Source organism: Henckelia pumila, chromosome 1, assembly GCF_033568475.1.
Source record: "Henckelia pumila isolate YLH828 chromosome 1, ASM3356847v2, whole genome shotgun sequence".
NCBI lineage: Eukaryota > Viridiplantae > Streptophyta > Magnoliopsida > Lamiales > Gesneriaceae > Henckelia > Henckelia pumila.
Window position 1 is genome coordinate 162,240,775 of NC_133120.1, and position 23,540 is coordinate 162,264,314.

General features: G+C 34.4%; 2 protein-coding genes and 1 pseudogene across 2 annotated transcripts; 1 reads left to right on the forward strand and 2 right to left on the reverse strand.

The window, feature by feature from the left end:
- Window positions 1–1,223: 1,223 nt before the first annotated feature.
- On the forward strand, window positions 1,224–5,179 carry LOC140878021 (WAT1-related protein At4g19185-like; annotated as a pseudogene).
- A 122-nt stretch (window positions 5,180–5,301) lies between these two features.
- On the reverse strand, window positions 5,302–6,114 carry LOC140878028 (pentatricopeptide repeat-containing protein At1g03540-like). Its single transcript, XM_073281631.1, has one exon. It carries the CDS (start codon window positions 6,112–6,114, stop codon window positions 5,302–5,304), a length of 813 nt encoding a protein of 270 aa, XP_073137732.1.
- Window positions 6,115–6,385: 271 nt separating this feature from the next.
- Window positions 6,386–8,700, reverse strand: LOC140878015 (lysine-specific demethylase JMJ32). Its single transcript, XM_073281620.1, has 4 exons — window positions 7,966–8,700; window positions 6,933–7,108; window positions 6,772–6,842; window positions 6,386–6,690 (listed from the first exon to the last, which is right to left on the reverse strand). The coding sequence occupies exons 1-4, from the start codon at window positions 8,647–8,649 to the stop codon at window positions 6,473–6,475; spliced, it is 1,149 nt and encodes a 382-aa protein (XP_073137721.1). The 5' UTR covers window positions 8,650–8,700; the 3' UTR covers window positions 6,386–6,472.
- Between the last annotated feature and the right edge of the window lie 14,840 nt (window positions 8,701–23,540).

Consider the following 23,540-nt stretch of genomic DNA (forward strand, 5'->3'; position numbering starts at 1 on the left):
TCTATATAAATGAAATAGAACATCGACTTATGACATGATTTCACTTGTTTTGAACACAATGGTGAAATTTAATGGTTTGATTTAATTTTTTATTTTTCTTAAAATTTTAATAATAAAAATATTACGTTAAAAAATTATAGTAAATAAAAAACGTAACTATGACAATAAAGTTGAAATAAGTCCGAAAAATTAATATTTTTTTAAATTTATTTTTAGAGAAAAAATTAAGGTAGTTTTCAATAACTACTTTTTGTTTTCATGAGTGTCACAATATAGATTTAGGACATGAAATAAATATTAACAATTAATTTACCTTGAATAATTATATGGACACACAACAATGATATGAATTAAATATTAACAATTAATCTAACTTGAATAAATAAATTGACTAATCTATAAAATGACATGAAAAGCCTTAAAAACCCTTGGAAATGACAAAAATATTAATTATTAAATGAAATAATTAGGACAAAATTGTAAATTCATTATCAAAAATGTCAAAATAAAGATTTAGGACATGAATTAAATATTAACAATTAATTTACCTTGGATAAAATGGACACAAAAAATGATATTAATTAAATATTAAAAATTAATCTACCTTGAATAAATTAATTGACTAATATATAAAATAAATGCAAGACCTTAAAAAACTTTGAAAATGACAAAAATATTAATTATTAAATGAAATAATGAGGACAAAATTATAAATTGACAATTAAAACCAAATAATTAATGAAATAATGATGAGGGTATTGAAGGAAACTCACAATTCAAACTTGTATATTTATGTAGGTAATAGAAATGTCAAAATAAAGATTTAGGACATGAATTAAATATTAACAATTAATTTACCTTGGATAAAATGGACACAAAAAATGATATTAATTAAATATTAAAAATTAATCTACCTTGAATAAATTAATTGACTAATATATAAAATAAATGCAAGACCTTAAAAAACTTTAAAAATGACAAAAATATTAATTATTAAATGAAATAATGAGGACAAAATTATAAATTGACAATTAAAACCAAATAATTAATGAAATAATGATGAGGGTATTGAAGAAAACTCACAATTCAAACTTGTATATTTATGTAGGTAATAATAATAATAATAATAGATATTTATGTAGGTAATAGATAATAGATAATAGATAATATATATATATATATATATATATATAATATATCTGTCTGTAGTGGGTTAGAAGAGGATGGAATCATCTTCATCATCATCAGAAGTGTGGAAGGCTCATGTGGCGATGGCGGCTGTGCAGATATTTTATGGAGGATACCATGTAATCACCAAAGTGGCACTTAGCGTGGGAGTAAATCAGTTCGTTTTCTGCGTTTACAGAGATCTCTTAGCCCTCTCCATCCTCGCCCCCGTCGCATTCTTCCGCGAGAGGTCAGTATATATATATATATATATATTCCTCCTTGTCTCTGAGCTTTCTTGAATGTTATATGGCATGATTTTTAATCGATTGGCAAAGAATTACATGTGACCATCTCACTCGAATTTCTTATTTGATCTTACTTATAAAAAAGTTATCTGACATATCTCACATATAAATATTCGATTATAAATTTATAAGTTATTTATCCATGTTCAAATTAAAGACTAAAACTCATGTGCAAACTCATTTATCGACGATTCTTTGGTTTATTTTCCTCCCAGTTTCTCCGACTCCTCAGCTAGGGATGGCAATGGGGCGGTTCGGGGATGGAGATGTCATTCCCATCCCCGAATTCAAATCTGATACTCATACCCGCCCCAATTCCTATTAATTTTTATCGAGGATTCCCCATACCCATCCCCGCGAGGATCAAAGCTCCATCCCCATACCCGAAAATATATATATTTATCTATATTATAAATAAATATAAATATATATATATGAATTAGTAAATTTTATTATATAAAAATATAAAAATTATTATTCAATTTTATATTAAAATACCTAAAATATTTTGGGTCAAATTTTTTATTATAAAACTAACTTTTAAAATTAATAAAAATATTTTAAATACAAAATATTTCTATAAATAAAAATTAATATTTTAAAGAAAAATACTATGTGTCAAAAATTTATTAAAATTATATATTGTTTCTAAATTTATCAAAATAAATAATATATATATTTAGACTAATATAAATATTTTATATGTGTATGTACAATGAATGAGATTCAAATAATATTTTTATGTTATAAAAAACTAAGCTATCATAAAAGAATGTATTATATATAATGTATAAAAAAATATATAAACGAAATAATAATAATACTTTAATTTTAATTTTTTTAATAATATTTTAGATTTAATAAAATTTTATAATTAAAATATTTGTATTATTATTATTATTATTATTATTATTATTATATTATTATTATTATTATTATTTCCATCCCCGAACCCGCCCCAATATGTTTCGGGAATTTTTAAAAATCCCCGAACCCGAACCCATACCCGAAAATACTTCCCCAAACCCGCCCCGTTTCGGATTTTCCCCACGGGTACCCGAACCCGCGGGGAAAATTGCCATCCCTATCCTCAGCAACATAAATTTATTTAATTCGTTTCTTTTCTAATTACTTCCAACCTCAGATAAAATAATACATTGATTTCTCTTCCTTTTTTCTCACATTTTTTTTACTTGAAGACTTTGAAATTGTTTCAAATATAATATAAAAATTGTTACTATTTATTTTATTGAACAACTTGAATTATTCTAATATTAATTAATATTGAAACTAAAAGCCTATGAACAATTCCAACCCACCTTTTGACGGAATCGTTGCGTTTTACCCGCGTACACATTCGTTCTAGTTTAATCGTCACTCGATCTTGCTTTCTCGTTTTTAGTCCAAGTTCAATCAAGAACAATTATGTAAGAACTATTCATTTATAAAAATTCTATCCATTACTATTATGTAAGAGGCCATGCAAAAAATTATATGATTTCTTGGTGTGCTCCAAAACAAACTCACAAAACTATCATTACTATTATGTAAGAGGCCATGCAAAATATTATATGATTTCTTGGTGTGCTCCAAAACAAACTCACAAAACTATCAAATCGTAAAAAAAAAAACATATCATATTAAAATCAAACTTTTAAAAATAAATATTGTACACAAGGCCTAATATTTAGGCCCTCCATACCACTTATTTATTTTCTGTTTCATCCGTCTCAATTATATAGTTCAATTTTCATATTTAGTGCTCGCTTTCCAATTACCAGTTTAACCATATTAAATTAATATCATTAACTACTTATACAATTTATTTAACTTTATAAAATCTTAATTAAATAAAGACAAAATGAGAAAATGTTTTATAAAATTTACATTTCCAAACACTTAATATTGTGAAATCACACACGAGTGAGTTGGAAGAAGGAAGTAGCTTGTTTTTGTTGAGGATATTGAAAGTGAAGCACTCAGAGGTGTTTTTTGTACTCTTATTCTGCAGAGGGCTAAGGCCACCTTTAAATAGAAGGCTTTTGATAGCATTTTGCATTCTTGGCTTAACTGGGTGAGTGGACTATCTTATATGATGTTTAAGTTTGCCTTTTCTCCCCTTATGCAAAACTAGCTAGTGGTATATATTCATCGTTTTCTTTTTCATTATTGGTATTGAATAGGGTATTCGGCAACCAACTTTTGTTTCTTCTTGGTCTCGGTTACACGAATCCAAGTTATGCATCAGCCATACAGCCTTCTATTCCAGTCTTCACGTTTATTTTGGCTGTAATGATGGGGTAAGGTCAACTAGGAACTCTCCTTTTGCTATTGCCTTCCATAGTTCTCTTCCCTCTCACACGAACGCGCAAGTCTACGTATGCGTCTCATTCATCATACTACTTTTTTTTTTTTGCAACATGATGTGCAATTATCCACATACAGCACGGAAACGGTGAACTTGTGGAAGACTGGAGGTCAAGCAAAGCTAGGAGGTACCGTCGTTTGTGTTTCAGGTGCCATTCTAATGGCCGTGTTCCGTGGTCCGACATTGGTAGGATATCAAGGAAATGAATTGTCAGCACAAAGTGGCATGAGTGGCGCTTATAAGGGTCAACCTGAGCCTTCTGGTTGGTTAATATTGTCCAGCATTCTGGAGCTGGTGATTGATAATTGGCACCTAGGTGTCTTGTGCTTGATTGGGAATTGCATGTGCATGGCAACTTATATAGCCATTCAGGTAAATGATTAATCTTGGTGTTTGTAATTGTGTACAAGCTAAGCCTAGCTATGAAATGTTAAGAATATTTCCTTACTCGGAGATATAATTAGTTATGTTGATACATCCTTTGTGGCTACAGATGCATCTCTATGACCTTTTATACTTTGATGTTGGTGTTTTAGGCCCCGGTTTTGGGAAGATATCCTGCAGGCATATCTTTGACGGCATATTCATACGCTTTCGGTGTTCTGTTTGTGGTAGTGACTTCATTCTCTGTGACAAATGGATCAGCAGATTGGAAGTTGACTCAGTCTGAGGTTTTTGCTGTATTATATGCTGTAAGTTTTATCTCCTTCCCTTGTTCTGTTCTGTTCTGTTCAGGGCCGATCATGCAGTATTTTTCTTGATGGCATCTGATAAGGAAGTTTGAAGATTGAAGTGGTTTAGGAGTGTTTATGTTCACCTTTGTCATTATGTATCTGGTCAAGACATGATTCCAAAACCAAGCAGAGTTTGATCTTGCGTCCTCTTACACGACGCAGCACTTGTGCGTCGATCATCATTGTTTTTTTCTTGATACGTACTTTTGTAGGGAATTGTAGCATCTGGCCTAAACTATGGACTAATAAAATTCTTGGCCCCGCCTTAGTCGCGTTGTATTATCCGCTGCAACCCGTGGCATCAACATTGCTGTCCACGATCTTCCTTGGAAGCCCCATTTATCTTGGAAGGTGACCAGTTCAATCCCTACCCTTCCCTTGCATTGTTTCATTTTCCAGTGCATTTCTGTGCCATTTTACTCCACCTTCAAGGCTCATCACACACACTCTTGTGGCTTCTATCACAGCATTCTTGGAGGACTTCTCATTGTAGCTGGACTCTATTTGGTTACTTGGGCTTCTCATCAAGAAAAGCAAGAAATCAAAGGAGCCCCTTCTCACTCCACTCAAGAATCAGAGCCGCTCATACCCTGAGAGAGGGCAAATATTCTCAAATTCTTCAAATTCAACTCCAAAGATTGTGTTATAAAAAGCTAGTACACTAAAGCTCGCCTTGTGTATATATTAGATTATATTTTTCTTTTATTGTGAATACTTATGTATATTATGTTAACCATGAAAGCAAAAAAATACACTTGCTCGTAAAAGTGGAAGAAACTCCACTAACAAAATTCTCACTGTGCATAAATCTCTTCGGGAACATCAAGAGAATCCACAGAAAGGCATTCAAGATTTTGTGAGAATCTTTCCATCGACCCACTGCCTTATAAATGTTAGCTAGTAGTACATAACTTAAGTGAAAATCAGGTTTCAGTTCAATCATTTTCTCAGCGATCCGTTCTGCAAAAGTTGGGTCAGTAGAGGTAGCGCAAGCACCAGGCAGAGAAGCCCAAAGTGACGAGTCGTTTCTGAATACCGAATTCATAATCAGTTCTTCAGCTTCTTCCATCTCTTCGCAACGACCTAAAAGATCGATCATGCAGCTATAACGTTCGATTCCAGCTTTGATCCCATAGTTGGACATTGAGATGAAATGTTTACGCCCTTCGTCAACCAAACCGCTATGACTGCAAGCAAATATAACTCCGATAAAACTTATGTAGTCCGGTTCAATTCTTTCTTTAATCATCTGATCAAACAGTCTAACAGCTTCCCCACCTCTCCCATTCTGAGCAAATCCACTGATCATCGAGTTCCAGGTAATCAGAGTTTTAACAGACATGTCCAAGAAAATTCTGAGAGCAAATTCCACGCAGCCACATTTAGCGTATAGATCAACCAAAGCCGATTCCACCACCACATCTCTCCAGCCACCCCTCTTCAAATATTGGCCATGTACCTCCTTTCCAAGCTTCTCAACAGCCAAACCAGAACAGGCACGTAAAACCGTACCGAAACTGTAAAGATCCATTTCCATATTCCAGAACAAATCAATAACCCTTTCGAAGTCGCCCTTCCGACAGTATCATCCGAGCAACGCGCACCATGAAATTGAGTTCTTACTATCCATTCTATCGAAAACATGTTGCGAGTCTTCCACCAACCCACATTTTGCATACATATCTACTAAACTACTATCAACAAAAACATTCCCACTAAACCCACCAGTAATAACTGCGCATGCACTTCTTTTCCTTGCTTCAGTCTTTCTAAATTCCCCAAAGCGGTCAAAGCACTACCGAAAGTAATTTCTGTTATAAAAAACGATTGTACGAGTGTTAGTTTGTAATAAATTTGAACTATTGGTCAATACACGTACATAACATATTTTCCGACTAGGATCCAAGATTTTGATCATCATCCCCCTCGACTTGGTTCTTCTCCATAGATGCAGCAGTAACATCTGATTCATACCCGGAGTCGTGAACCGACCCAAAAACATCCGATTTTGCATTACCATTTTCGCAGAAAATCAGATACTTGGACCTCGAATAAGGAATAGATTGCAGGAAATTGAAGTAGGCATACTTGATGTCGAACCCCATATCATACCCTGCCACACAAGCCAGGTTACATATACATTTCTCCAATCACTTAAAATCAAAACATAGAAGAAATTTCAAGATTTCAGTACAGTAATTTATCGCGATGGTGAGTCCTCTCTCGTCTGAACTTTGTCTAACATGATGAAACCACGTGCTAGGCCTGCATGGTGTTCAGTAAACATTGTTATCATACAAATTCAAATTCTTGCAAGAACATAAGAAAAAAAATAACAGAATAGCTCGAGCTCACAAGTAGAGCATCTCCCCTGCCTTCACTGTCACTTCAAATGGCTTTGGTCCATTGAAATATAAAGGAAATTTATTGACTTCTCTTTGCTTTTCGCAGGGCGAAGGGCATGGATTCACACTGCACCATGGCACATACCGAACTGGATCTTCTAGCTCCAGTGTCAACTCTCCCCTCTCCTGTGATGTAACATAGTATTTAGAATCAAAAGTCGACAAAGATTACCAACGAAGTAGAAGGAGTGGTACTAGAAAATGTATGGATGTAAAACTTTACACACGTAGAAAAATACACATGAAAATTTTGTTTTGAAGGGCGATCCCTTCTTGCCCATGATTTGGCCTGTCCTGGAAAAATGCATCCCATTCAAAGCCAATACAATATTTTTTAATCACTCAACAGTTTCCTCTTCAAATACAGTGGACCATTGAAACTGATGTTTCCAAAATGATAGAACTTACATCTCTCAAAAAGTTTGTAATAATTCTTGAGATATGATATCTTCAAATCTTAAAAGTTGACTCACTGAAGCAACAATATGTCATCCAAGAACCAAGAAACTTGTTCCCAAAAAAACAAAGCACCAACTCTTTTCACACATTATGACAAGACATCCATTCTTCTTCCGCTTGCCTCTGATTAAGTACAGATAATCCTCATGTGAAAACATCTAAAAACAAAAACTTTACTGCTTGCACTCTTGGAAAGATTATTGTTTTGTACTATGGTGACACCAGTATTCTAGAGTCCACCCTATATCACTCTTCCACCCACTAATATACCACACAAACTGCGAACAAAACCCGAGTTGTGATCGAAATGACCTTGCTCAAGCTCAAATGAGTTGGTAAATGCTAACTCAAACTCAATTTCCAATAGTATAAAGCTGTTCGAGCTCAAACTCGAAAAGCTCGAAACACTTTTACCATGAATAGAACTTAGACCATTAGCTACCACCAGCAATGATGAATATACCAAATTTTATTGCCACGAAGAATAAAAGAAAAAAAAAAAGTGAGGGACTGAGAAATGGCACCTGGTTATAGCAATATTGAGCGGCTGGATACTCTGTTATGTACATTCTATGAACATCTGTAGGGGGAAGAAGAAGGAAACGCTTCTCTCCGCTAATCACTACATACAGATTCTCGTAATGATCCTTGTGAAATGAAGTCTCCGAGAACTGGTTCCCGATCCACAAATTCACAGCCTCCGGCTTGCACCCCAGCGCATCGCTCGCCCACCGAATATCTTCCTCACAATCACCGGCCAGAGCCGCATACTCACTGCGGAAGCAGTCATTCTGCTGTTGTAAATACGCTACTCTATTGTCTTCACCGGATCGTAGAACCATTTCTAGAGCTTCTTGAAAAGGGAGGTTCTGGACGTGGGCGGAGGCGAAGCAGAGGGAGGAAGGGGTGATGGGATGGGGGGCGAGAGAGTCGGCGTGGCCGGTGGGGGTTAGATGGAGGGAGACAGGGCCGGAGGAGGAAAGGGCGGCGAGGAGGTAGGAGGTGGATGTCCATGAGGTAAGTGCCGGCCAGTGGGTGACGGCGGCGGAGATTAGGCAGGGCTTGTTCGGGGTGACGTAGTGGCGGAGGAATTGGAGGGGAGTTGGTGGGGTGGAGAGGCGGTCTATGTGGGGTGGGTTACCAAGGCTTAGGTCGCGAACTTCTTGCCATAGATTCGGTATTGCTGCTTCAACTTCTTCCATTTCCATTAATGGCAGCCGGTGACACAACGGCGGCGGCGGCGGAGAAGGTGTCGCTGGAGAGTTATGCGGCCATGTTATTGGACTTTAAGTTTGGCCCACTATTGTAGGCCCAATGTATTGGTTAACAACTCTTATCAGTCATCGCCAGGCCCAATAAAATGGTTGAAAGATTTCATAAAAACATAGCTCCGAGAGCATTATAATTACTAGGGGTGGGCATCGGTCGGTTTGGTTTGATTTTACTCTATTACGGTTCTGTTTTTTTAGTTTCGGTTTTCAAAATCTTTGGTCCGAAACCGAACCATTTTATTACGGTTTCGGTCCGGTTTTTTTGTGATACGGTTTGGTTTTTTTGGTCGGTTTTATACGGTTTATGTAATGAATTAAATTTATTTTGCACGACTGCAAATATTAGTTTAGGGACAGAAAATTATGAATTATTTAAAATAATTATGGATTTAAAACTAAAATGAAAACCAAAATATAAAAGGTTAATACTAAAAAAATTTTAAGAACTAAAATGATATCTCACTTGATGCATGTAATACATAATAGAGAACTAATAACAATAAATCATAAATTATTCCATTATAATTTACAATATGGACTTCAATTAAAACAATAAAGCGACTATTAAGTTCCATAAAAATCATATTTAATTAAAATAGGCTTACATCTTGTAAGAAAAAAACATAGAAGTGATAAAAAAAAAAAGCCCATTTGTAAAGCCCAATGGTCAATATCCATAAAGTTCTTATTTTAATCAAAATTCGGTCGGTTCGGTTTTTTCGATTTTTTCGGGTATAAAACCGAAAACCGAACCGAAAAACCGGTTTTCATACATTTTAAAACCGAAACCGACCGAAAAACCGAAAAAACCGAACAAAAAAACCGAATTTTTCGGTTCGGCCGGTTTTTTCGGTTTTAACCAAATTATGTCCACCCCTAATAATTACGGACGAAAAATGCACACGCACGCGAAGCGTGTTTTAAAAGATGAGTTTTTTTTCATATGAAAGGTGAAGTGATTGAGAGGTTTTTATTGGGGTTGTGGGTAGGAAATGTAATTATGGATAACAAAAAAAAAGTGGAGGGGCAAAAATGGAAACAAAAGATATCCACACATAAGCGATTTTTCTAGGTGTCTCAACTATTATAATATAATATAATAATATAATAATACATATATATATATTGATGCAAAATGTACATGTTTTGCATGTGTAAAATAAATGATTTTTTATATAATTTTTTTAAACGAAAAAATAGATTGAGATGGAGGTTTATTGAGATAGTGGATAAGAAGGGGTAATTATGGAATAAAATCCTTGTCATGCGTTTGACTCGCTGATTAATTCTTCGTGGGATAACCTCGGGCCCGTCATAAAAACATTGTTCTTGGGAAAAACTACCGGATTACAGTCCTTCGTGGACCCGTGGTATTACAATTCACCTCTTGAACAGTAGTTTGGACTATATTCACAAATTACCTATCTACCCATTGCCCTAGCGTATCTACTCCCCATATTTCTTCTTTCACCCCTCTGCCAGATTCTTCGCATTATTCTCTTTCGTTCAGAAATCCTAAAAATTTTGACGATTTCATGGAGATTTGTGGATCTATGCAGGTGGAGTGGGTTCGATGTACCCATATGTCATATCCTTCTTATTTGTTCTGCAAAAGTTTTCCCTACAAAGTTATTTGTTTCAACTAACTCCTTGGTAACCGATTAGAATATGTTAGGAAAAATCTTTTTGTTAGGCAGCAAGTACTGTAATATATGTTTATGAATTTGCTTGCTGGGTTGAAGCAAGTTTGAAGATGGTAGTGTTTGGGGATGTGGAAAGGAGGAAAACAAAGGAAGATTTAGAAATATGACCTTGGGCTTCCATGGCTTTTGAAAAATAACCTTCATTTGGTCTATTACAAAAATATCCCTATTAAATAAATTATTAAGACATTTTTATTCATAAATATAATCATTAAAATTCAAAATCAGATTTTCACTCAAATGTTACTTTCTTAAACTCTTTATCTCACAATCCATCTCGTAAACAGTCGTGAGCCCTCTTTACGATAGTCTCCAAAAACCATTTTCATTCACCATCTTCTTCCTCCATTTTCCATATCTTTCTCCAGAAACTCCAGTGGTCATCTTCTTCCTCCAAAAATCATCTTTTTCGAGAGCCCATCTTCTTCACCATCACACGCTACTTCCAATGTCCAATGAAAGAGTTATCGTAAGTTTGTTTACCTATTTTGCAAAAAAAATTGTGAAATTCGTTTGTATTAGTTTCTGGGTTGTCATGTTTTGTATGATTTGAAGATATTTGTGATTTTTCATAGATCAATTTGAAATTTGTGATATGCCCTAGATTACGATTAGTTTAAAAAAGATGCAAATATGTTTGAACATTGAGAATTTAGGGCTTCAGGGCTTCCAAGGGAGGGGAGGGTCGGTTTTATTTGAAATTTTGAATTTGTTTTCGAAATTAGTAAAAAAAAAAAAATTCCAGGGAAGGGGAGACCAGATGGTTTACAAAGACCATTTCATTTTTTTGTTTGTAACGAAGGAAAAAAGATGTATCGTGAAAACCATTTTTTTTACGACCATTGGATGGTTTTGGAGACCGATGGTCTACGAAGACCATTTCATTTTTTTCTAAGGAGACCCTTAGATGGTCTACGAAGACCATTTTATTTTTTATTTGAAACGAAGGGAAAAAAGAGGAAAAAATGGTATCTTGAAGACCATTGTTTTATGCGATCTATTTTTTTTTTTTTTTTTTTTGCTAAGGAGACCATTGGATGGTTTTTGGAGACCATTAGATGGTCTACAAAGACCATTTCATTTTTTATTTGAAAGGAAGGCCAAAAAAACGACAATTCTTGGAGACCATTTTTTATGTGCACTGTTTTTTTGCTAAGAAGACCATTGGATGGTCTAGGAAAACCATTTCATTTTATTTGAAACGAAGTAAAAATAAAAATAAAAAAAAAGAGGTATCTAGGAGACCATTTTTTTATGTGCACTCTGTTTTTGCTAAAGAGACCATTAGATGGTCTACGAAGACCATTTTTATAACGTGTGGAGACGTCTTTTCATTTTAATATTATTTTCTCTTATTCACACAGGTACATTTAGATACTCAACTATCTACCAGAAAAGAGGCTTTCAAGTGCAAATTAACAGTTCAAGCACGTTACAAAGAAATATCGGAGGTAATATTGAATAGTCTAAATCCGGAAGAGATTAAACAACACACAATTTGGAAATTTAATCACTTGTTCAAAAGATTACAAAGTATTGATTCAAATTTTATGGTATCTTATGGTCAGGATGGGTTCCACGAAAAACAAGGATGAATTATGGTTTGTAGTTTGTAAGAGACCAATCCGGTTTTCATTATATGAATATTGTATGATAACAGGACTGGATTGCAGCGAAAATTTTCCACCAATCCAAGAATGTAATGATTTTCACGAAAAATATTTTCCTGGGACGATTATAGTTTTATTGAGTGATGTACGTGCGAAATTAGAGGAGATGGTTGGTAGTTCTTTAATTGAAGTGAATATGGATAAAATCAGATTAGCTTGTTTGTCATTATCAATTTTGGTGTAGGTGTCGTGTATTGACCTTCATAATTCTCCAATAACATACTGGCAACAACAACAGAACTCGCTTGCCTATGTCTTCTTCTTCTATCACCAAGGTCGCATGTGTGTGTATTGCAATAAGTTTTGATACAAAAACGAGTTGAATCATTCATTTTTCCAGCTCTCACTCTCCAGGTACATGCATTGGTGACACATCGAACTTCATAAAGAATTTTTGTAGATTTCAAAACATGAATCTCGAAGCATGCAGCTATAGCGATCTTTATCAACTCATTCTTCACTTCCTCTTTGTTTTCAAATTCTTGTCCAACAGCAAGATTTGATCCGTCTACGAAAGAATAACTAGCATTACTAGGATCACCAATAAATTGTTGTTCCACCACATCACCTCCTAAATCTTCTACCATTTGTTCATCACGCAAATTAGTTGGAGTTAAGTCCACTCCAGTATTAGTTACTAAATCTTTTGTCATTTTCTCATCGGACAAATTAATTGGACTTAATTCCACTCTAACAACCTCAATTTCTTCAATATTTGATGGATGAGATATCATTACACCCTCGTCAGTGGTAAAAGTACGATCAAAATATTCATCACGCAAAGCATTGGGTGAATGAATATCAGCATGATTGGCAACGTCACTATATCCCATATCAACTTGAAGATTTACCATTTCATTACATGTACTTCTTTTAGTAGCAACAACATAATTTTCTTCATAATCGTTAACATGTGATCTTTCGATGTGGAGCACGGGTCTACTAAGGTGATCCCCAAATAGTAAATATGATCTCAATGCTAGCTGGTTACGTACATAAATTGGCCTCGAATTGTATGTCTGAACTTTTGGAAGATATCTTAACTTGAAGTTATAACTATCTATGTTCACCTCTAAAACACTGCATATCTCACAAACAACATCTTCCACATTCAAGTTTAACTCTTCCACTGTAATGGTTATCATCTGAGAATTCAATCCAAAGCTCCAATTACAAATGTCATTCTCATTAATTTCCCACTCCCCATCATATTCGCATATAATATTTGTCATGGGCATCCTGCATAAACAACAAAATCAATGTTAAAAATAGTTCTATTTTTTTTTGGCAAAAAAATTATAGGTTAGAAGACCCATTATAAAACTATAGAGACCAAAAACTATAGAGACCATCCATGGCAAGTTTAAGAGACCATCATATAACAACGAGAGACCGTTATAAAACTACATAGACCATCCATGACAAGTTAGGAGACAATCATATAACCATGAGACCATTATAAAACTATGGAGACCGTTAAAAAAACTACGGAAACCATCCACAACAAGCATCCACACGGCAAGGCTAACTAAGAGAGACCATTATAAACTACGGAGACCATCCATAGCAAGGTAGGAGACCATTATAAAACTATGGACACCATTATAAAACTACGGAGACCATCCACAACAAGGTAGGAGACCATCCACAACAATCGGCTAGACTATGAGACAATCATATAACTATTATGCGAGACCATTATAAACTACAGAGACCATCCACAACAACCATGATATAATCACCCTAATCATAATACATAACTACATAACCATTATCTAAATATGAAGACCATAAAAGACCAATGTTATAAACAAGAAGACCATTACAAAATCTGCTTACAAAAAAAGAAGTGGAGGAAAAATATGTATACCTAGCTTGTGAATGAAAAAAATAAATCACATAATCTGCATACAAATTTTAAAAATTAGGGCAAAAATCTTGTGAATGGAACCCAAAAGAGAAATCATGTTAATTGGATGAAAATGAAAAGAGAAAGAAGAAATCAACGGAATCGAAGAAGAGAAGAAAACGTATGAACCTATGAGAAATAGAGAAAATAATAGAAGAGAGAGGCAACGTACACTTTAAATTTGAATTTGACCAATCACATTAATTAGAATATATAATTATTTTATAATTTTATTTTTCATAAAGTACAATAATTAGTTAAATCTAAATTAAAATTAATGTGTTTTTAATCAGAACGGAGGTCATTGACTAAAAAAAAAAATTTAAGGTCATTTGACCAAAAATGAAGACCAAATAAGATTATTTTTTAAAATGACCCGAGAAGTGAGAGAGACTCACGTGGTTTGGATGTGTACAGCATTGAGGGGTAATTTCGGTAGAAGGTGGGAAGTCTTACTTTTAATCCTACACACAAAAAAACGGGGCATTTAAAAAAATGACCTTAGTTGGTCTTCAATTTTGGTCAAATGACCTTAAAAAAAAATTTTAAGTCAATGACCTCCATTTTGATTAAAAATCATTTATCTTAATTTACACTTAACTAATCATTGTACTTTTTGAAAAATAAAACAATAAAACAATTATATATTCTAATTAACGTGATTGGTCAAATTCATACTTTGGTTCTCTCTCCTATTTTCTCTCAGTTTCTCTTTTTCACTCCGATTTCTTCTTTTGTTCTCATTTTCATTCACTCAATGTGATTTTTTTTCTGGGCTCCTTTCAAAATCTAGGTATGCATATTTTGTGATGGTCTTATTTTCTTTTTGTGTGATTTATTTTTCTCTATTCACAAACTAGGTATTCATATTTTGCCCTAATTTTCTTTTTGTAAGCTTGTATGTAGATTTTGTGATGGTATTTTTATTTATAATGTTGGTCTCTCATAGTTATATGATGGTCTCCTAGCCTTGCCGTGGATGGTCTATGTAGTTTTATAAAGGTCTCTCATAGTTATATGATGGTCTCGTAGCCTATATTATTTTTTGATCTCATAGTTATATGATGGTCTCCTAGCCTTGCCGTGGATAGTCTCTATAGTTTTATAATGGTCTCTCATAGTTATATGATGGTCTCTTAGCCTATAATTTTTTTTCTCTCATAGTTATATATTATCTCCTAGCCTTTCCATGGATGATCTCTGTAGTTTTATAATGGTATCTCATAGTTATATGATGGTCTCCTAGCCTATAATTTTTTTGCTCACATAGTTATATGATGGTCTCCTAACCTTGTCGTGATGGTCTCTGTAGTTTTATGATGGTCTCTTATAGTTATACGATGGTCTCCTAGCTTATAATTTTTTTGCCAAAAAAAAATTTGAAATATTCTTAACATTGATTTTGTTGTTAATGCAGGATGCCCACGATAAATATTCCTTATGTTGGGGAGTTTGGTAGCGTGATGATATATTGCTTTGATGGTCTCATGATGGTCTTACTGGCTTCACGATGGTCTCTCATGGTCTTTGTCCATTGGTCGCCCAACATATGGTTGCATGGTCTCTAATGGTCTATGATGGTCTTCTTAGTCGTCTAATGGTCGTCCGACATTGTAATGGTCATCTTAGTTTTGCGTGGTTGTTGGTAGTCATTAATGATCACCTTAGTTTTTCATGGTCTTTGATTGTCTCTAATGGTCACCATAGTTGTCTGGTGGTTGTCCAACATTGTAATGGATTCATATGTTATTTGAATTATTTCAACTCAACATGTCATTTTCTTGAATGTCATATTATATCTCTTATGATATATATTTATTACATCTACAATATATAATAATTTTTTGTACGTACATCACAATATATCATAGTATACCATACATAAAAAGATTTAGTCTAACAAAATATATCACATGTTTATGACATATAGATACAATATGTTACATTATAACATAATATATCGTTGTATATCTATATCTATATCTATATCTGTATATATCATACCATATTTCATGTATGTAAATGATATATTTATATGTTATGATGTTGTGCATCACAATATGTCATAATATACATAAATATACATATATATGTAAGTTATGATATATGAATTTATGATATATATGTTACGATTTGTTGTACATCACAATATATCATATTATACCTATGTAAATTATGATATATATATTTATGACGCATCTCAATATATATTATATCATACATAAAAAGATTTAGTCTAACAAAATATATCATATGTTTATGATATAGCTACAATATGTTACATTACAACACAATATATCGTGGTATATCTATATCTCTATATATCATACCATATTTCATGTATATAAATGATATATTTATATTTTATGATGTTGTGCATCATAATATGTCATAATATACATATGTAAGTTATGATATATGGATTTATGATATGTATGTTACAATTTTTTGTACATCACAATATGTCATAGTATACCTATGTAAACTATAATATATATTTATGATGCATCTCAATATATATTATATCATACATAAAAAGATTTAGTCTAACAAAATATATCACATGTTTATGACATATAGCTACAATATGTTACATTACAATACAATATATCGTGGTATATCTATATCTCTATATATCATATCATATTTCATGTATGTAAATGATATATTTATATGTTATGATGTTGTGCATCACAATATGTCATAATATACATAAATATACATATGTAAGTTATGATATATGGATTTATGATATGTATGTTACAATTTGTTGTACATCACAATATGTCATAGTATACCTATGTAAATTATGATATATATATATATATATATATATATTTATTTATTTATTTATTTATGAAGCATCTCAATATATATATCATCATACATAAAAAGATTTAGTCTAACAAAATATATCACATGTTTATGACATATAGTTACAATATGTTACATTACAACACAATATATTGTGGTATATCTATATCTCTATATATCATACCATATTTCATGTATGTAAATGATATATTTATATGTTATGTTGTTGTACATCACAATATGCCATAATATACATAAATATACATATGTAAGTTATGATATATGGATTTATGATATATATATATATATATATATATATATATATATATATATATGTTACGATTTGTTGTACATCACAATAACCTATGTAAATTATGATATATATATTTATGATTATATATATTTATGACGCATCTCAATATATATATATATTAATTTCATTAGTTTCATTGTATGGCATATGATAGTAATATTAATTTCATTGTGTCATCTTAGTTCTTCTTGATGGATGGTATGTTTCTTTGATGGTCTTTTGATGGTCGCACTAGCTTCATGATGGTCTCTGATGGTCTCTCTTGGCCTTTATTGCTTTGATGGTCTTTTGATGGTCTTACTAGCTTAGTGATGGTCTCTAATGGTCTCAGGGGCCTTATTGCTTATATGGTCTTTTGAAGATAGCTCTAGCTTCATGATGGTCTCTTGATGGTCGCATTAGTTTCATGATGGTCTCTGATGGTATCTCTTGGCCTTTATTGCTTTGATGATCTTTTGATGGTCTTATTAGCTTCGTCATGGTCTTTGATGGTCTCTCATGACCCTTATTACTTTTATGGTTTTTTGATGGTCGCACGCACGATCTTTATGATGGTCTCTTGATGGTAGCACTAGCTTAATGGTCTCTGATGGTCTCTCATGGCCCTTATTGTGGTCTTTTGATGGTCGCACTAGTTTCATGATGGTCACCTTAGTTGTCCAATGGTCTCTGATGGTCTATATGACGGTCCCCTTAGTTTTGGATGGTCATTTTAGTTATATTGTGGGCGTCCATCTTTGTAATGTAGTTATATATTATTTCAACTCAACCTAATTAAATTTGTTATCTCATTATACTATATATATATATATATGTTAGAACCTAATGGGGGGGGAGGGGATTAAGGTTCTATTGACAACTTTAGCAATTTAAAGCGATTATACAAGTACGCAAGCGGAAGACTTAAGCAATCAAATAATAAGTGCGGTAAATAAATGCGTAATGTAAATAAAGCAGTAAAAGGGATAAGAGATGTTTATGGAAGTTCGACGATAAATCGTCTACGTCTCCCCTTCTTGGTTAAGTCGATTAACTAAGGATCCACTAGCACTTCGAACGTCTTGGCCTTGATGGCTCCAAGGATAGCCTTACAACTTGACACGATCACCGCGCCGATACAACTCAACACTCTTGGCCTTAAGGGCTCCAAGGATAGCCTCAACACTCGTAAAATGCACTTGGCTTCACATACAAGTGTTTACAAAACCGAGCAACCAACTCACAAACAAACAACCCTCGATTTTACAACCCCGTATACAACTCGATATGTGAATATATTTTGAACACTCAAAAGGGGCTACAAATTGCTCAACAAATGGCTTGAATAATGCTTGAGAGGATTGAGAGACTTGAAGATGTTGGGATATGTTGAATGGCCTCGGAATGCCTCTTTTTATAGCTGAAAATTCGGCATCGATCGGAACTTCCGATCCCAGCATCGGAGCTTCCGAAATTTGAATTCTGAGACACGCGGGTATACTGGATCGGAACGTCCGATCCACTTCGGAGCTTCCGATCGGCGCAATAAATGTGTTGTCGAGCAAAAGTCTTCCGGACAAGATTATCAGGCGGCCGTTCAAGATCGAAACGTCCGATCACGTTCGGTGCTTCCGATCTGCTTTACTTCGTTGCCTCCGATCTGCTTCCGAACAATATAATATTCTTAGAAAATGATCGGACCTTCCGATCATAGATCGGAGATTCCGAACTTGTTCTTCGTAGCTTCCGTTCTTCATTCCGAACAATATAAAACTCCCTGGAAATAGATCGGAGCTTCCGAACCCTGATCGGAGCTTCCGATCTACCCTTAGCTTCCGAAGATGCTTCTGATCATGATCGGAGGTTCCGATCTCCAATCGGAGCTTCCGATCCCGTAGCAGTATACTTCTTTGAATTTTTTTTCTGATCTTGAGTATGAATTTAGTCTTAATTCATCTTGAAAATTTTAACTCTGTAATAAGCTCAATGTAAATATTAGTAACATTTTAACCTAGTTTTGTTAATCATCAAAACATAGAGAAATAAGACTTGTTAATGCATTAAAAACATTAATCTCATAATTCGAGATTTATATGCGTTTAAGGCGTAACAATCTCCCTTTTTTTGATGATCACAAAACTTGGTTAAAAATAGGATATAAAATATACGATAATCATAAACAATTTTTATAAGCAACAGAGTTTAACGGATAAACAAATTTTATCAGATAAACAAATTTTATCCCAATTAATATTTTAACCATTAATTCTCCCCTTTTGTGATAAGCAAAAAGTAATGAAACATAGAATTAAAAATACGCAACAATTTCATTACAATAATAATTTTTAATACAAAGCAAGAGAAAAAATACAAATAAAAATAAAAATCTAAGAGTCATCATCATGCTGCGGAGGAGGATAGCGAGCGGCGAAGTCATCAAATCGAGTCTCCAGAGAGGCAACTCTAGCAGTCAACTCGGTAAAATGAGTGTGTATACTCGTCTCAATGCGATGAAGAGTCTCGAAGAGTCAGTCGCTAGGAAATTGGTTTATTGGTGTAGGAGGAACCTCAGGAGCTTGGAAAGGAAGATCACCAATGGTAGATGCAAAGGCCTCAAAACTGGAAGAGGATGGAATATTAGTGTTGGGCGAACCAGTCGGAAAACCTTTGGTTTGGATAGAGTGAGCAAGAGAGGAAAAGTCTCGATGAAAATCAATAATAGGAGAAAATCTAGAAAAAGCTCGACTAGGATCATCAACCCATCGAGAATACACAGGATTCCAAGATAAATCCATCCTGATAATAGACTGATGGTTGATGATATGACTCGACTAGATTTCAAGAGAAGGGATCCCCTCAAAATCAATATCAAAACGACTCAAAATCCGGTTAATAAACCGGGCAAAAGGAAAGGAAACCTTTTTAGCCGTCGTTGCCGTGTGATGCATAGTCTGCATAACAAGGCGCGGAAGGTTAAAAGGTCGAGAGGAGATGATATGAAAAAGGATATACAAATCCAGATATTTGCAAGTGGAGAGGTCTCCACTGCAGGGAACTATGGATGTGGTAATGAGTTTTTGAATGATTTGGAAATTAGGACAAAGACTCTTGAGATGGATTCGATCGTCAGCACCAGTGGCTTGTCGACCGAGAATAGTACTAAAAAAGAGATTACGATCAAAGTTTGGATCATTTTGTGGCCAAGTTTGGGAAAAGTATTCACCGGGTCCATTCTTGGGAAGATCAAACTAGGAGGACATATCAGCAGAAGAAAAGATGATATGCCTTCCTTGAACGATCGTGGCAATGGTGATATCACCATGCCCTAATTCGAGTTCAAGGTTTGCATAGAACTCGTGAATCAGTGGAGGAAAGATTCGGTCGGGGACAGATGGCTGAAAAAAAGATTCCCAATGCTGAGCATTGATTAAGTTCAACAGTAGGAGATGAGATTGGGCCAAGTAGGTAGTATCTAAGATACGACCCGGATGAATAGGACGATGCAAATAATCATCAGGAATGGGCCTAAAAACAGCTGGTTGGGTAGGATCACGGATAATAATAGGGCGACTAGAACTCGCTTGATCGCGACGGCGTTTGACAGGCATTTTTATAGGTTGGAATCGGATGAAATAGAGAAAAGAGAAGAAATTTAGGTGCAAGAAATCGGACTGAGCGATCTGATATTTATAGGGGTTGGAACGATCGGAAGCTCCGATCTAGATCGGTCGTTCCGATCGTGCGGTCCACTGAGGTAAGGCCACGTGTTGATCGGAAGCTACGAACAGGCTTCGGACGTTCCGATCCTGAGGCGGTAATTAATGATAAGGCGGTGAAAAATAATTTGAAAAGACGGATCAGATGGGGATCGGACATTACGATCGTGATCGGTGGTTCCGATCCTCATCTTGGAGGGAAAATTTACCGCGCAAGTTGAAAAGTGGCGGGATACAGATCGGAAGTTCCGATCTGGATCGGTGGTTCCGATCTGCCTTAGGAAGAAAACATGATTTCGACTTTTTAAAATTTATTTTATTTAGCATTTAAGCAAATAATTCACATAAAAATGTGAGCTTCTTAATTTTGAATAAATACAATTGATTTGTATTATCCAAAATTAATTTGCTTGAATTTAATATTAAGCTCCCCCTTAATATGAAATTAAATTTATTTTATGCTTACAAGTGATTACAACTCAATCATGCCAAGTTCACCACGCAAACGAATAAAAGTATTTTCATCTAGTGGTTTTGTAAAAATATCGGCAATTTGATTTGACGTGTCAACATATTGAAGTTCAACTTCATTTCGTTCGATGTGGTCACGAATAAAATGATGACGAATGTCAATATGTTTGGTGCGCGAATGTTGAATCGGATTCTTTGTAAGACAAATGGCGCTAGTGTTGTCACAGAAAATAGGGATTTTTAAAAAAGATACGCCATAGTCGAGCAATTGATGCTTCATCCAAAGCAGCCATATATTCGGCTTCGGTCGTTGATAACGCAACACAGTTTTGCTTTTTGGAAAACCAAGAAACTAAACAATTTTCTAAAAAGAAACAAGTTCCACTAGTGCTTTTTCAGTCCACCTTATATCCACCAAAGTCGGCATCGCAATAAGCTTTTAAATCAAAGAAAGAATTTTTCGAATACCACAAGCCGAGATTTGGAGTATTTGAAAGATATTTGAAAATGCGTTTTAAGGCGAACAAATGTGATTCCTTTGGACATGATTGAAATCGTGTACACAAGCAAACACTAAACATAATGTCCGGCCTACTGGCAGTAGCATATAATAAGGAGCCAATCATACTACGAAAGGAAGATTGATCTACAGTTTTACCATTTTCATCCTTGTCGAGTCTGATTGTTGTGCTCATCGGTGTGGATGATGATTTTGTGTTCTCTATCCCAACTTTTTTAGAATCTCCTTAATGTATTTGCTTTGGTTCACAAAGAATCCATCTTTACACTGTTTGATTTGCAATCCGAGGAAATAGTTAAGTTCCCCCATCATGCTCATCTCAAAGTGTTCCTGCATAAGCTTGGAGAAATCTTGACAAAGAGTTTCGTCAGTAGAACCAAAAATTATATCATCAACATAAATTTGCACAATCAAAAGATCATTTTTGACATTCTTGGTAAATAAGGTAATGTCGATCTTTCCTCTTGAAAAACCATTTGAAAGCAAGAAAGTAGACAGTTTATCATACCAAGCTCGAGGAGCTTGTTTCAAACCATACAATGCTTTGTTTAGTCTAAACACATGATCAGGCAAAGAAAGATCAACAAAGCCATCAGGTTGCTCAATATAAACCTCTTCTTTCAATTCACCATTAAGAAAGGCACTTTTGACATCCATTTGAAATAACTTAAAATTTCTAGAGCAAGTAAAAGCAAGTAGCATGCGAATAGATTCTAGTCTAGCAACAGGCGCATAAGTTTCATCATAATCTATGCCTTCTTCTTGACTATATCCTTTAGCAACAAGCCTAGCTTTATTTCTAGTGATAGTGTCATGCTCGTCAAGTTTATTCCTAAACACCCATTTAGTTCCTATGATAGATCTATCGTGCGGCCTAGGAACAAGATACCAAACATCATTGCGTTTAAACTCATTCAACTCATCTTGCATCGCAATTATCCATGCATCATCTAATAAAACATCATCTATGCATTTAGGTTCAACATGCGAAACAAAGGCAAGATGATTACAAATATTATTAAGAGAGGATTGAGTAGTTACTCCCTTCGAAGGACTTCCAATGATAAGATCCATAGGATGATCTTTGTGAAGCGTCCAATCCTTCGGAAGTGATGTTTCCTCAACAGAAACATTTAGATCATTTAGACTTGAGGAGACCAACTCTTCTTCGAGTAATTCTACATCATCAATGTTAGTGCGAACAATAGTAGACATAGATTCATCAAAAATCACATGCATGGATTCTTCAACAAGTAAAGTACGTTTATTAAAAACTCTAAAGGCCTTACTTGAGGTAGAATATCCGAGAAAGATACCTTTGTCGGATTTGGCATCAAATTTGCCAAGGTTGTCCTTACCATTATTGTGTATGTAGCATTTTGATCCGAACGCTCAAAAGTAAGAAATGTTAGGCTTTCTCCCTCTCCATAATTCATATGGAGTTTTCTTGAGAATTGGCCTTATTGATACACGATTAATGATGTAACAAGCAGTGTTCATTGCTTCAGCCCAAAAATATTTTGGTAGAGAATGCTCACATATCATGGTCCTCGCAATCTCCACAAGTGTCCTATTTTTCCTCTCAACGACCCCGTTTTGTTGAGGAGTCCTAGGACAAGAAAAATTATGACCGATGCCTTTCTCTTCACAAAAGTTTGAAAAACTCTCATTTTGAAATTCAGTTCCGTGGTCACTACGGATCTGCTTTATTGAAAGATTTTTCTCATTCTCAA

Coding starts and splice junctions, on each gene's coding strand:
- LOC140878028 (XM_073281631.1), bottom strand. CDS start 6,114: ATGGAAATGGATCTTTACAGTTTCGGTACGGTTTTACGTGCCTGTTCT.
- LOC140878015 (XM_073281620.1), bottom strand. CDS start 8,649: ATGGAAATGGAAGAAGTTGAAGCAGCAATACCGAATCTATGGCAAGAA. Junction 6,843..6,932: donor GCAGGGGAGATGCTCTACTT/GTGAGCTCGAGC, acceptor AACACCATGCAG/GCCTAGCACGTGGTTTCATC. Junction 6,691..6,771: donor CACCATCGCGATAAATTACT/GTACTGAAATCT, acceptor CTTGTGTGGCAG/GGTATGATATGGGGTTCGAC.